The sequence below is a fragment of the Lontra canadensis genome, unplaced genomic scaffold, assembly GCF_010015895.1.
Source record: "Lontra canadensis isolate GAN:19392208 unplaced genomic scaffold, GSC_riverotter_1.0 scaffold50, whole genome shotgun sequence".
In the NCBI taxonomy this organism is placed as follows: domain Eukaryota; kingdom Metazoa; phylum Chordata; class Mammalia; order Carnivora; family Mustelidae; genus Lontra; species Lontra canadensis.
Window position 1 is genome coordinate 9,183,786 of NW_022631044.1, and position 15,819 is coordinate 9,199,604.

The 15,819-nt window shown below is 34.2% G+C and overlaps 1 protein-coding gene across 11 annotated transcripts in view; it reads right to left on the reverse strand.

Annotated features, from left to right (window-relative positions):
* EHBP1 (EH domain binding protein 1) overlaps positions 1 to 15,819 on the reverse strand; it is a 412,862-nt gene that overhangs the window by 92,590 nt on the left and 304,453 nt on the right. For all 11 annotated transcript variants that reach the window (XM_032873810.1, XM_032873813.1, XM_032873809.1 and 8 more), the window contains 3 exons: positions 8,796 to 8,974; positions 8,148 to 8,196; positions 3,210 to 4,112 (listed from right to left, as the gene is read on the reverse strand). In XM_032873810.1, the coding sequence (XP_032729701.1) occupies positions 3,210 to 4,112; positions 8,148 to 8,196; positions 8,796 to 8,974 (1,131 nt within the window). The remainder of the gene's footprint in view (positions 1 to 3,209; positions 4,113 to 8,147; positions 8,197 to 8,795; positions 8,975 to 15,819) is intronic.

Genomic DNA, 15,819 nt, shown 5'->3' on the forward strand with positions numbered 1-15,819 from the left:
ATGAAATATTGCAGTCACATAACAATTTTTTGTATCAGACAGCACTTCTGACAAAAAAAAAAAAAAATAACAAACTTTTAACTTTACCCTAAACAAAATTCTGACCATTAAATCAAGGGACAATAAACAAACATATATGAAGTTGTAAATAGATACTGCCTCTATTTTTTTTTTTTTAAGATTTTATTTACTTATTTGACAGTGAAAAACACAGTGAGAGAGGGAACACAAGCTGGGGGGTTGTGGGAGAGTGAGAAGCAGGCTTCCTGCCAAGCGGGGAGCCTGATGAGGGACTTGATCCCAGGACCCTGAGATCACGACCTGAGCTGAAGGCAGAGGCTTAACCCACTGAGCCACCCAGGTGCCCCTAAGATGTGATAGAGTTTTAGAGCTAAAAAGACTCTTAGAGATTATTTCATTTAACATGTGTGGAAAATCAGATTTAAAATATTTAAATGACTAATTAACATGTCACACTGGTAATTATTAGCAGAGTCAAGATGAGAATCCAGATGTACTGATTCCCAGTCTGGAGTATTTTTAATTTTTAAACATTAATCAATTTCTAGATTTAGCTAAATACATTTACCTTACAAGTCTGGGTTATAAGAAAAATCTGTCTTGGGTAATACTTAGAAATTAGGCTCACCAAATTCTGCAGTTGTTAATCACTAGATGTTTCTTCCTTTCTCTCTTTCTTTCTTTTCTTCCTTTCTCTTTCTTTCTTTCTCTCTTTTTTTCTTTCTTTTTTAAAGATTTTATTTATTCATTTGAGGGAGAGACAGAGAGCACAAGCTGGAGGGAAGGGTCAGAGAGAGAGAGGGAGAAGCAGGCTCCCCGCTGAGCAGGGAGCCTGACAGGAGGCTTCATCCCAGGATGGATCCCAGAAATTATCCCAGAACCCTGGGATCATGACATGAGCAGAAGGCAGATGCTTAACCAACTGAGCCACCCAGGTGCCCCGCTAGATATTTCTCAATTATTTGCTATGTATGCTGTATCTGATCACTTAAAAAAAGCTTTTGTACTAAAAATTATGTACTTAGAACCTTTGAATTGAGATTTTTGACTAGAACAACAGTGGCTTGCTTTGTTAGCAACTCTATTTCTTTGATTCAAAGATGTGTATGTTTTCTTAACACCTCTGAAAACTTAAAATTGATTGGCATCTTATAATCTTTGTCAGCCAGGTGGTAGTCAAGATAGCCATCAATGCCTACCTATGCTTGTGTTTGTTATTTCAGGTGACAACACTGCAATCCCTTGATGTTTCAGTCAACAACCACTTGAGTAGTATTTAAAAATGGAATGTAACTCCAGGTTATTATCTGAAAATCTTATCTTGGGATCTTCTGATAAGGTCAAGAAAGTGCTATTATCAATGAGTATTACTGAAAAGAAAACCCCAGAGACAACTGTAGAGAAATCTGGTGTAATTCAGAGGTCTCAAATTTTTTGGTCTCAGAATCCCTACATGTCCTTAAAAATTACTGAGGATCTCAAAAAGCTTTTGTTTATGTGGGTTATATCTATTTATACCTATCATTTTGGAAATTAAAACTGAGAAGTGTTGGAAATATTTATTTATTCATTCCTTTAGAAATAAGTATAATGAGGTGCCTGCGTGGCTCAGTTGGTTAATCCTCTGCCTTCGACTGAGGTTATGATCTCGGGGTCCTGGGACTGAGCCCTGTGTCTGGCTCAGGCCTCAGCAGGGAGTCTGCTTTTCCCTCTGTCTCCATGCACCCCCTAATTGCTCTCTCTCTCAAATAAATAAAAATCTAAAAAAAAAAAAACTATAATAAACCCATTAGATGTTAACATTCTAACAAAAAATAATACTTAAAACAAAAATAAGTGAGAATGGCATTATTTTATATTTTTTGGAAATCTCTTTTGTGTCTGGCTTAATAGCAGGCAGCTGGATTCTCATATCTACTTTTTTAAAAAGATTTTATTTATTTATTTGAGAGAGAGTGAGAGAAACAGAGCACAAGGCGGGGGCGGGGGAGGGTCAGGGTCAGAGGGAGAAGTAGACTCCCTGCTGAGCAGGAAGCTTGATGTGGGGCTCGGTCCCCAGACCCCAGGATCACGACCTGAGCCAAAGGCAGATGCCCAACCAACTGAGCCACCCAGGCTCCCCTCATATCTACTTTTGTATTCAATCTTTTGAGATATCACAAATCGTGTGGCTTCCAGAAAACATCACTGTATAGCTGTGAGAGAATGAAAGTGAAAAAGGTAAATAATGTTCTATTATTATTATGAAAGCAGTTTCAACTTTGGGGGCCCTCTGAAAGAGGTTAGGAGAGCCTCAGAGGTCTCCAGATCATACTTTGAGAACCACTGCTGTAACATCATGCTTCTGATGGCACAGAGCACAACACTGTGTGGAAAACCAGGAAAAATTCCAAATCAAAAAGAAGAGTTGGATTTCAAATTCTAATTCTAAATCAGTTATATCTTAACCAATTTACTTTACTTAAACTTCTTTTTTATGTTTACATAATAAGAGTGTTACATGATTAAAAAATCCATGCTTGACTAAGTCTAAAAGAATTCATTCAATAGGTATAAAATAAAAATTGTATGTGATAAGAAAACCATTTATCATAGTTTACTGGCAATGTTTTTCTTTCTTTTGGTACATAAAATAATGGTATGTCTTATAATCGATGGTGCCAGAGATTCAATTAAATATAGCAAATATTATAAGGTCAAATTTGTCTCATATTCCCCTCATGGGGAGGAATCTGGATGTTACTGGAATTTTTAACCACAAGTAACAATGGAACTGAAAACACCAATTACAATGCAATTAAAATGTTTGAAGAAAATACTTTAAATGGGAAATATTTAATTTAGCATTACACATTTTCAGAATGATATTCCTAGTAAATGGAATAGTGAAATATCTTTGACTTATTCTCACAGTGAAATGTTCTGTTTTTATAGGTAAATAAAATTTTGATTTGAAAAGCTGACACTACTCTTTAATCTTCAAATTTGTATTTATTTGTAGGCTTAAAATAGTATATCATAAACTTTAAATGAAGTGCAGGTATAGTGTAGATTTTTCTATAGTGGTTAATTATACTTCACCTTTAATCATTTGTAGCATTTGAAAGTGCTCTATGAACTCAAAAAACCCAAAAATATTCAGAATAACTATTTACTAAATATAGTATTCATCATTCTAACTCACTTACCTGGACTGTTTTTGTGGAATGATCTGCATAATTTAAAGTGGTTCTATCAGTATCTGGATCAGACTCTGTCTGCCTCAAGGAAGTACGCTTTTTCTTTGTAAGGTCTGCATCTCTATTGTATGAGTATCCAAGTTTGGAAGTAGGAGATAAACTTGGTTTTTTGATCGGTGATTCAGGATCTGATCTGTACTCTAAGGGTCTAGAATTCTCTAATTTTTCTCTCTCTAAGTTATTACTGATGTCTAGAGTCTGAAGCTTTTGTTCCTCTCTCTCCTCACAAATAAAGGGTGGAGACACATCCTTCTTCTTATCACTGACATATAAGTCACTTAATTCTAAAGTCTCAGCTTTCAGTGGTCTCTTCTTGCCTAACAGAACTTGTGCGTGGGTTGAATCTATACTGTAACATATTCCAGGGTCATCGGATCCTGAAGTCCTTCCAGAGCTCTGCTGGGACTTTTGGGGTTCTGTGTCACTTTTAGTCCTGCGACAGTAAGGGGAGGCTGTGCTTGGACTAAGATGATCATCAGGAGTCTGATGTTCACTTTCTGACTCTCCAACCCCACTATCATTTACAAATACAGAGTCGTCTTGTAATAAGAAGTCGACCGCTCCGCTGGTAGGTTGCTGCAGTTCAGGCTCCCGTTTCAGATCACTAAGCTCAGCATAAAATTTTTCCTGATCAACAGAACTGTTTGTATCTGTTTCATAGTTTCCAACTTTATATGTGCTTTTACTGCTGTTCTCCTCTATCTGGACAACATTCAGTTCTTGGCCACTGAAATGTGCCCTGATTTGATAGAGGTAAGTCATAACAGTCAGTTTGTCAGGAATTGCTAATAAAACCATATCAGAAGGTTCCAACAACCGGGAAATTCCTATGCTGGCAAATCCATCATATGCCTTCAAAGAAAGGAAAAAACAAAGATATATTGAATAGTTCAAACAATCCATGCACTTTAAAAACAGCAGAAGAATAGATATTAGTTAGACATATTGTGGTGAATGTTACTGAATCATTATGCTGCACACCTAGAACTAATATAATGTTATCTGTTAATTATACTTCAATAAAAAAGTTAAAAAACAAAGTTTAGTTCTCATTTAAAAGAAAGCAAAATTTTAATGGATTTTGTTGTTGTTGTTGGAGGCCATACTCCGTTACTGGTATAACTGATACAAAAACAGAACAAAATTCCATGTCAGAAATTTGTAAAAGTAGGGTAGGTACAAGAAAAAAAGTTTCTTAACTGATAACAATTGAAATGCTCTTTTCCAATAAAGAAAATAAGCAAAATTTAGAATTAAAACAAAAAAACTTAGAATCAATTTTTATAAGGAACTAAGGTATAAAGAAATAATCTGGAGTTTTATCATTCCTATCAATGTCTCTTTAACATGTTCATATAACTGCAGTGATTTGTGAAGAAAAAGGATAGCTATATCTCCCCAAAGACCTAATCCTAGATTACCTGGTATAAAATACAAATTATTTAAGCCTAGAAATGTAGACACATTTTCTAAATGCCCAATTAAGACTGATTTTCATAATGATAAGAGTGACTGCATTTTCACTTCATCCATTTTGGAAAGAATGAAATGTTTTGAGTAGTACAACTTCGTTGAGAATGTGAGGCTGCATTGTATTATTTTTGTTAGCCTTTAAATGACTGTGGTGCATCAGGTTTTTCTAGTTTTGAAGAATCAAAGCTGTTTCTCAATTTACAATTAATTATTACTATCCTGAACTAACCCTTTAAAACAGCACTGTGTTGCTAGGAAGCATTAAAAATACGGTTAAAGTTTCAGTTATACCCTCTGAAAAGATATGGACCCTCTAGTTGTATTCTCACTTTGGAATATAAAATGTCTGTCTTTGTAACAACCTAGATATAGGATCATAACTCAAAGTTTTTCTTAAAAGAAAGGTTAGGGAATTATGTAACAATTTAGAAGGAATTACTCTTTTGCACTTACATGTTAAAGTGCATTTTTACCTTTGAATTTAATCCTTGTCTCATATTCTTCCTGTAGTTTAATAAATGTTGTGGAAGAAGTAAGAAAGAAAATGAAAAATAAATTGCAATATTAAAACCTCTTCAATTTTCACAGCACTATGTTTCATAATATAGGTACCTCAAAATATTTACTCAAGAGAATGGCTCAGTTGGTGTGCATGTTTAGGCCTGTTTGTTATTTTACATGTTTTAGGAAAATTAAAGTCATTTTCCTCCTCATGTGTCTTGACAACTTGATTGACAGACATCAATTGCAGACCATCATGAAAAGCACCACAGGCAGTATTCTAAACATTTCCCAATTATCTAAAACACTGACATACTGGTTAAGATCATATGTCACAGGTAAATACCTTTTTTATTTGGCACTTTTTACAGACCTGGGAAAATGATTAGCTTCCTTGTGGGGAATCTCCTGCTAATGTTTTGCTTCATGCAGCAATTCATTTATGCACACTAACTGCACTAAAAAAAAAAACACATTTAAAAACAAACCAGGTTTCTTGTAAGCGAGGTCAAGATTTTATGAAGGAATTTTCCCATAGGTTAACCTCTTTTCCTGTGGTAAATCACCTGTCTTTTTAGCTGTTTGGGTGTGGAGAAAAAGAAGAGGTCTTTCAAAGAAAATTGTCTTATTCATTCCTAGATGTTATTTAATTGGTAAGGAGGAGTCTCTGCCAGTTATGTTATGCATCTGCATGGAACTTAAGACACAGGCATTGTTTCTCTCGCTGCTTTAAGTCCAATCAAGGGCAGACGGGGTTATCGGGAAGAACTGTATGAAGCCGGAAATAAACCTGCAGGTAGCAACTGATACTCAACGTAGATATCAGGTAGGAAGTTGCGAAGTGATGAAAAGGAAAGATTGTATAACAATTATTTATTCAACTGTTCAATGAATAGGATCATCTAAATTAAAACCCTTTTAAAAAGCCATAAGTATCTGCCTTGGAAGATCTGAGAAAAAATTTAATAGGATATTCTTCTCTACATAGCAATACGTAAACCCAAGACATGCTTATCATTATTACTGAAAAAATAATGTAAAGAAGTATGACCTAAGCTATAAAGCAAATCTCCTTACTCTTAAAAATACACAGCTGAGTACAATCAATAATGTTTCCTTTTCAACATTTCAAACAGTAATTTAAAAAGCTTCACTTTATAAAAATAATAATGGTTTATTTTATAACACTTTTGTCTGCATTTAAATTAGCTTAGTATTTTATTCAAATGCAATGCAGGCACAGAACTCTCATATCTGAAGATATAATTTAATTGATGAAAAAACAGGCATTTCACTTTGACAGATACAAGCTCTCCAAAATTATACAAAAAAAAAATTCATGAGAATGACTTACTCTGTAGCATGCCCACCATAGATGTGATTTCTATAAAGAAAAATATCCTGATATTTTAAGATTACCTTTTTTGATGGTATATTTCAGTAAAAAAACTGACAGTTTTAAAATGTATTTCTCTAGGCCAGCATCATGCATTTGTAAAGAAAAAGGGTTTTCTAATGACAATGCAAATTTTTGGGTTCAGAGAGCAATAAAAGTAAAAAATTTGTTGACTTAAATTCTCATCAGCTAACTGAACTTCTATCAAGATTCCCTTTATAGATTTTTTAAGCACTGGTGGTTTTAATTATCTAACTTAAAGTAGAATGAAAACATTAGTCTAGACTAGAGTTATTGAACACTTTGTTCCCTGAATCCTTTTGGTAATGAACCCCTTCTCAGAACAATCCTTTATGTTTTTAAAACACACAGGATTACAGAAGAAACCAATTATATGAAAAATAAAACTATGAAAAATATTAGTAAAATTGAATTTGAGAAACAGTAATACATGTGCTTTTTATGACTGTATTAACAACTATAATTCTGAAGAAGTGATTAGCTTAAAAGATAGGTGAAGATATTACAACTGCAATGTGATATCAAAATATCTAAAATTCTCAAGGTGATAAAGTCTCAGGAGTGGCTAACTTTATAGTGGTAAGTTGCCTAAATTCATAATTGAAGAAATACTAAATTTCATTTAAAGAATTAAGAAAATAAAACCCATTTCCCCCCTAGTCAGGTTCAAGAACCACCTGGATTCTATCCATACCTCCCAGATTAAGAACTCCTATTCTAAAACAACATATTTCATGAACTTTTCAGTTGAAGAATTCAATGCAACATAAAACACATTGAGTACCTACTATATGCTGAGTTAGTGCTTCTCTCCTTTCTCATGTCACAGTGCATATACATGACTATAATATTGTACTGTGCACTGGGGTAAATAGCAAGTTAGCCTGTGGCCACAGTCAGCTGGCCCAAGGGCTTCTGGCAACTCAGCTCCACACAGCTACCCAGAAGGCTGAAAGGATCAATATTCCCAACTGGGAAGCTCTGACCTCAGTATGCTAATTAATTTTGTGGAAAAACTGTACAGTCTATCAGAAAGTGAAAAAAGAAAGAAAAAAGAAAAAAGAAAAAAAGAACCCAATGTTCATATCTTTTTGCTTCTAGGAACATATGTATTCTTTCTTGCATACCCATTATGCTCCTGCGCTCATCCCTTCCCAACAGATTTTTCTAAACTCATAATCATTTATGGTGTAACAGCTTTGGGTGCACTTTTTAAAAGCTAAATCTTGACTAAAAGCAATATGCTTTAATAAATATTTAACAGTTAATGAAGTCCATACACATATTAAAATCTGATGCCGGTCTGGCACTTGTGATCTTTAAAGGTTATGACCACTTAGAGTAAACCATGCATCCTATTTGAACTGCAGGAAGCAGACAACCTTCTGTGAGCTGCAGTTATGACCTCAGAAAACCACCTCAGTTTCCCCAAATTAACAAAAGCCACAGAGGAGTTGAATTTGAAATTATGTATTTTTTTCCTTGGCAATTCTTACCTTTTTGTTGTTCTCTTTAATATCTTGAGGATTCAGAGACTTGTAGTCACTGAGGGAGAAAATGGCACAGTAGGTACATACAGTATTTGATAAAAACAGCTGTTTTTAAAACAAACTGAATCTAAAAATTTGACATTCTATAATACCAAAGAGTAACTAGCAATTTCATAGCAATTCAATCAACAAAGCTAATAGTGTGGAAAATTAAGGAAATAAATAAATAAATAAATGAAAACAGTGATTACATGTTTCATTGCCTGAAGCTTTCCATCTAAAAGAGAAGTTAAGGCAGGGCACCAGAGACCAGTCTTGACAACCAAATTTACCATGAGGTAATCCCTTGTTGTCAATGTACAAAGAGCTAACGGCTTATTTGTCTCATCTCATTTTAACAGCCACACAATTTTCATAATAATTTGAAGTCAGTTCTTTGTATGAAATTAAGAGGGAAAAAATATTTTTTTTTAGAGAGAAAGACTGGTTTTAGGCATTCAGAAGGGAGAACTTTTCTTTCCTCAAAAACAAAGGTATGGGTAATAAACATAAAAAGTCAACTCTTTCAGGACACGTTAAGAAATTATGTTTTTAAAAAAAAACTGTCTATTATTTACAAAATATTTCTAGGGAATGGAAAATGTTTCTACTTACATTAAATCTGGTCTAAAGTGGTGTAATATCGCACAAAAAGATAAACCATTTCTCCACGATGTAGTAAAATTGGTGATTTTCACTCCCCGATAGTTTTTTGTAACTTCTTTGCACCATACAAGCAATGACTGACTAGCATTTGGCTTTCGCCCCAAAACAGGACTTGGGATAGGACTCGGCTAGAAAAAAGAAAAAGAGAAAAACACTAAAATAATTTAATGGAAGATGAAAATTAACATTAATTGACCTAACGAGATCATTTAAACCCTTTGATGTCAGTTTAGGTCCTTCAAAACTGTCAATTCAAGACAACTGTAACCTCTAAGAAGGAGACATGAATCTTAAGTTATTATCTTCAGTTTTAGCCTATGGCATTTGCCTGACAAGGATGTAGATATGCAAGATTTTAAACTCATACATAAGAACAAGCCAAGAGCTGTACTGATGGAAACATTATATTAAAGTATTTAAATACTTAAATCTGAGTATCTGTGTAACTCTTATACCCTAAGAAATTTTCCTCAAATATAATCATGTACAAATATAGTTCCTTTCTGACTAGATTAAAAATAATGTATTTTGAAGTCTAACTGTAGCACAAATTGTTAGAGTGTGCTAGTGTGTGTTAGATCAAAATCCTAGTTTTTAAAAAATGCAGTGATCATGCATTTTAGACGGCACAATGATAATCATACTCAGACATTTCTTATCTAAATTTAATGATGGCAAAACACATCTAGAGTTATTAGCACCAGTCAGGTATTGGTGGCAATACCACACAACAGTATGTAATTTGGATTTGCTCAAAATATCTTTTAATTATCACTGAGAGCTACTTTTGTAGGTCAGATAAGGGCAATGATGTGTTAAATCTAAGCATATTCTTTGGTTCCCTTGTTCATATACTTAAAACAGTGATGACAAAACAAACAAACGAACAAACAAAAAAAACCAAATTAATAAGACTTTTAAACTTTCATTATTCTTAAAAACACATCACTTTCTTTAACTGAATAACAATCACATTTTGTGATGGTAACTTAAGAGGCTAGCACAACTGAAAACCATTAAGAAAACTAAAACTGCTATATGTTTCTGGATTTTAAATTTTGCTATCAGTGAAGAGTGCTGACTATAACCATAAAATAGAGGCCCTCTAAAATCAGGTGAAAGGGGAATGATTATTTGACTTTAATACACTTAAGTTTAACAAGCAAACCATTCTTGACACACAGCTTACTTAAGAAAGACCAATGATGCCCCCACTTGACAAAAACATGTTAGTGCCAAACAATTAAAAACATCAACTCCACGTAATTGTGATTATGCACTCACTGTTCCTGTGAAAAAACTCTAAGAAACACCCAGGATGTAATTTCTTATTTTTTAATCAATCATCAGATTAACAAGCTATTATATAAACAAACATGAATCTTGCAAAGTGCTGTTCTTTAAGTAATCACCTATACAAAATAAATGCTGAAAAAGTCACAGGCCATTAAATTCAATAAATCTGGATCACTTCTACTTAATATGAAGTAGGTAAAAATGGAATTCCCAATGTAATGAGCTGTTTACTTTATAGTAAGTAGATATTTTAACCATATCAATTTGACATGTATAGAAAGGAAATATTAAATATCTTTTCATCTAATGGTGACTTTCCACTATGATTTTCAAATTGTTCTGGTCACTTAACCTAGAAGTGGAATGGAGAATGGTCTATGAATGAGGCAGGGGATCAAAGAACTGTACACAAACATTTTTTTTTTCCCTTAGACTTCCTATTATTTAAAGGACTGTCTTTAATAAAATGTTTTTCTTTACCAAACTATATTACTAAGGTACTGATTCATTCCAAGTATGAATAATATGTACATGAGACAGATAATCTGCAACTACCATTACACTGATTCATTCCAGTTATCAGTAGCACATAGACAGGTAATGTACAGAAGTCTTTACCACCATCTAGAGTGGCTTTCTGTACTTAAGAAATAGGGAAAATATACCAGGTCATCATGATTATGAATATACCCTTGTTTCTAAGAAGGCTCAATATGAAAAGCCTAGAAGAACTAAACTAAACTTTGGATTTACCCAAACATAAAACCCTTGACTTAAAAAGATCTTACAGGGATGCTTATTGTACTGCCAAAGCAAAATAAGTCATTTGTAAATGAAGAAACTTGATAAAAATAAAAGCCCTATAAATGGTCATATTGGTTGCAGAGAAAGAAGACTGAAGTAGAACCATCATACAATAAATCATCCACTTCAGGACAGCTCATCTTTCATCTAATATTTTGCAGAGGGTCATAAAGAAGCAGTTAAATAATTTCAGAGCCTTTAGGATATTAATGAATGTAATTGCTTGTTTCTTGCTATAGCTGGCTCCTGATGTGGCAGGTTACTTCACTTCTCTACGTCTCCGTTTCTTCATCATTAAAATGGGGATTGCAATGGTACCTATCTCATGGTGTCACTGCAGTAACAGGACAGTCTCCCCATTCTTCCACCCATTATTGCTCATTACCACTCTCCCTTGATCACACTGAACTGTAGTAACCTCTTTGCTGTTCTTTAGATACCCAAGACATGGTCCCACCTTAGCGCCTTTGTACAGATTGCTCCATTTGCCTGCTCTCCTGTCAGATATCTGCATGGTTAACTCCAATGCAACCATCTTCATTATGCCTATTCTAACTATCCTATTTAATAATGCAACTCATCTCCATCATTCAACCTCAGTGACACACTCCTCACTACCTTACCTTGCTCTTTTCTTTCCATAGCACTTACCATCTTCTTATCGTCTATATAGTTTTTTGGTTATTACAAAAATATGCTTATTGGTCATGCTTACTGCTTATTACTTTGTCCATTCTCACCAAATAAAAGGGCTATGAAGATATGGATCTTAGTTTATTAACTTATCCCAAGTGTCCATAAGTCCTGGCACATAGCTGGCAATCAATTAATACTGTTAAATAAATACTTGGCACAATGTACAGCACATAGAAACAACTCATTAAATGGTAATGGCATTTATTATTACTACAACCAATACACTACCAGCATTTGAATTCCCATCTTTGAGGGTCTTTTGGAAACTTCAAAGGCCATGAATTTCTTCAAGATTAGTTAAAAATACTTTTGCAAACAAAGTTTTAATTAGAAGATAGTCCTGACACTTTATGTGCAAAACGGGGCCCTTGGAATTCTTGGAAATGTATCTGTTTCTATGGGTTTGATGAAAAAAGCAGCTCTGAATGACTGTAATTTAGTGCTTTCCAAAGAAAGGAAGATACCAAAATCTGACCATTAATGGCAGAACCAAACTTTCAGAAGTTGGAATGACTCTTTAAAAGTTCTTTCTTGGGGCGCCTGGGTGACTCAGTGGGTTAAAGCCTCTGCCTCTGGCTCACGTCATGATCCCAGAGTCCTGGGACTGAGCCCCACACATAGGAGCTCTGCTCAGTGGGGAGCCTGCCTTCCCCATCCCCTCTCTGCCTGCCTCTCTGCCCACTTGTGATCTATGGCTGTCAAATAAATAAATAAATAAATAAAATCTTTAAAAAAAAAGTTCTTTCTTCTATTTTTGCAGTGACTGGTTATATGAGAAGGTATTTTTATTTACCACACTGGGAAAATAAAGCACAGATATTACAGTTATCTTTTTTTATGCACCAAGAAAGGAAATTTCTAATGACCATTTCTAATTATAATTACGGGCAGATTAATCAGAATCTGATTTTGATTAACTTATCTGCTTAACTAGGTAATCCTTCCAGTTCTTTCTCCATCAGGCTACTCTACAGATGAAATTGTACCAATCTTAGCTTAACCAAGAACTACAATTCGATGTCAACCAGAGCCAGTTTGAAGTGCTGACAGGAAAGATGAAATAGAACTTGAAACCACTGTTTCACTTAACAGTTCTATTATCTAGTATAGATAATTTTAATGTATTGTTTCTGTTAACATAGCATTTTACACATTAAAGGTACTAAGGCCACCTAGTTATTCCTGCTATCAATGGCAACAGGATTGGTTTTAGAAAACCTAGTCAATAACTTGTTAGAAAATTTCCTAAATTTTAACAGCTGCAAGAAATCTCAATTCCATTTTTTTTCTGTTCTACCCCTCTCACTATAGTTGCTTTCCCTTTGCTCTTTCCCCTTCTTCCACTGACAGAAGCACATATATATTCCTCTAGGTATTGCTCTAAATAGTTTTCTCTTTCCACACTTTGAGCTGATTCACTCCCAGGATTTCAACTATCACTTCCATGCAGATGATTCCCAAATACACATTTATAGTTCAAACTATCTCAAGTTGACATTTCCAGCTGGCCGTCCTTCCTGCCATATAAAATTCAAACTCAATATGTTCAAAACCATAATTATAATCTTTCCTTACAACCTGCTTCATTTTCACTATGTTTACAAATGATACTACTATTGTCCCAATTGTCTAGACTTTAAATCTCTTTGACCTCTTCCTTCCCCTACTATCCTTTATTAATTAATCCATGGGAAACTTTTATCCTATTGTTGTAATCTATCTTCTTTTGCATAGTTATTGCAAAAGCTTCCTTCTTCCAAATTCTCCCTTATCTGATTCACTGCCATACCAACAATCTTAAAAGCACAGGTCAAAGCCTCTCATGACTCTTAGACATATAAAATGATGTCAAAATACTTCTGAGCAAAGAATCCCAAATCTTTTTTTAATATTTCTGCTCTCCAGGAATGATTCACCATTCTCTAGAATTACTATGCTTTCCTCCCTAGCCTCAGCTCCCCTACTTCCTGTCTCTGATTGTAGACTGTCACCTCACTTGGAGTATCTTCTGTCCCTACAATTACATTCTACTTTCAAGATTATGTACAGCTGTCATCTTGCACATGAAATCTCTTTCCAACTCCAATTAGTAGGAATTTTCTATATTTCTTTGACTCTCATATAGAATTTTTACTGTGTTATTTCTTCTATCCACAAAAAGACTTATTAATTTTTCATTAATCTATATTCTGAGCACTTACTATGTCCCACAAACAATGGTAAAAACCTCACATGGGTTAGCTCATTAAATCCTCATAACTCCTTTGAGGTAAGTGCTATTACTCCCAATTTCAACTGAGGAAACTGAAGTTACACAGCTACAAAGTGAAGGAGTGAGAATCTATACCAAGGTGTTCCCACTCTAGAGCCTGTGCTCTTCAGCAATGTGCATTTCACATTTCAAGATAATATAGTTTTAGGACCTCAATAGAAACTATAAATATCTTGAGAAGTTGCCTTAGTCAATTTCTTAGATGACTGACTGCTCTGTATATATTAAATTGATTCCAAAAAGGCAATTAATGCAAACAATTTAAACTCTAGGAGTATTTAGTTAATAAAACCCTTTATCCATTCTTTGGATTTTAGATTTTTGGTTGGAACTAGAACTAGAACTATGTAAGTCCAGAGCAGTGAAATGTACACTAGCATTGCTAGAATTGTAGGACGTTTTGGTCTCCCTACTACTGATTCTAGGAGTCTTCCCCTAATTACTACAAATTTTTTAAAATTTATTTGAGAGAGATAGAGAGAAAGTGAGAGAGAACAAGCTAGGGAGTGCGCAAGCAGGGAGAGGGGCAGCGGAGAGCATCTTCACGCACACTCCCTGCTGAGCCAGGATCCAATGCAGGGCTTGATCTCATTACCCAGGAGATTATGAACTGAGAGTTAGATGCTCAACTGACTAAACCATCCAGGCACTCCCAATTATTATAAATTTCTGAAAACTGAGGAATCTGTGGATAAATCTTAATATTTGGTGAGCCCAAAACAATAGCAGTGGTAAAAATAAGAACACTTGTATTATACTATTTATTCTTTTTCAAAGTATTTTCATTTAAATAATTTCATTTTATTCACATAGTAAAATTGAGTTAAGTTTTGTTATTTTACTACTTAGACAATTAGAAAGATTATGCTATAGTTAATAGGAGGAACTTCTGCAGATAATTTATTAGAATGAATATGATAATTTAAGGAAACTGCTGGATACAAAAAAAAAACAGTGTACAAAAACCAACTGCATTCCTACATACAAACAAAAGCAGTTAGAAATTTAAATTTTTAAGACTATTCATGGTGGCAAATAAAACAAGTACTAAGGAATAAATCTACAAATAATGCACATGAGTGTTATTAAAAAACTATCAAACTTTACTGTGAGAAAATAAAGAAGTCTTAAAGAGAGGAAGAAATATACCATATACATGGATTATAAGACACAATTGTAAAGATAACGATTATTTCTACAGAGAAAGGGTTAAGTAAAAGACCTAAGCCCTTCATGAGGAAATGACCTCGAGTTTACCTTCTAGCAATGTTCCCACAGAAATATATTGGATTAGATCAATGTGAAAGGTCAAGTTTGTTACCAGGCTACATTATTTATTGTAAAAATGACCCTCGCTTGGTGGACTGCATCTAGACTTGGAAACTTGTCAATAAACTATAAATGGCCATAGCTTCCCTGTGCGATTCTTGTACTCAAATGTGTCCCTTGAGAGATCTAATAGTGATATGTACAGGCTATTACAAGAATGTATATCTTATAAATCACAGTCCACGCTTCCCATCTTACAACTGGACAGTTCATGGGGAGCTGAAATAGAGAAATGCAGATCTGATGCTATAATGCTAATGTATTTCCTGTCCTCCTATAAAGCTAAGTAACCTAGTGCCAAATTATTTTATATACACACACACACAGGGCTTATATTCAGAATGAAAATTTGCTCTATCACATTAGTATTCAAAGAGCTGCACAAGGCACTACTACACAATTCTCCCCAGAAAGGCTAAAATAAAAACTTTCAATTAAAATGAAATTAAAATTTTAATGAAATTAAAAATACCAAGTGTTGACAAGGATGTGGAGCAAAGGGAGCTTATACAGAGCTGATGGGAAAATTCTGGCATCATCTATTATGGTAAATCTGAAGATGTGCATATGCTATGA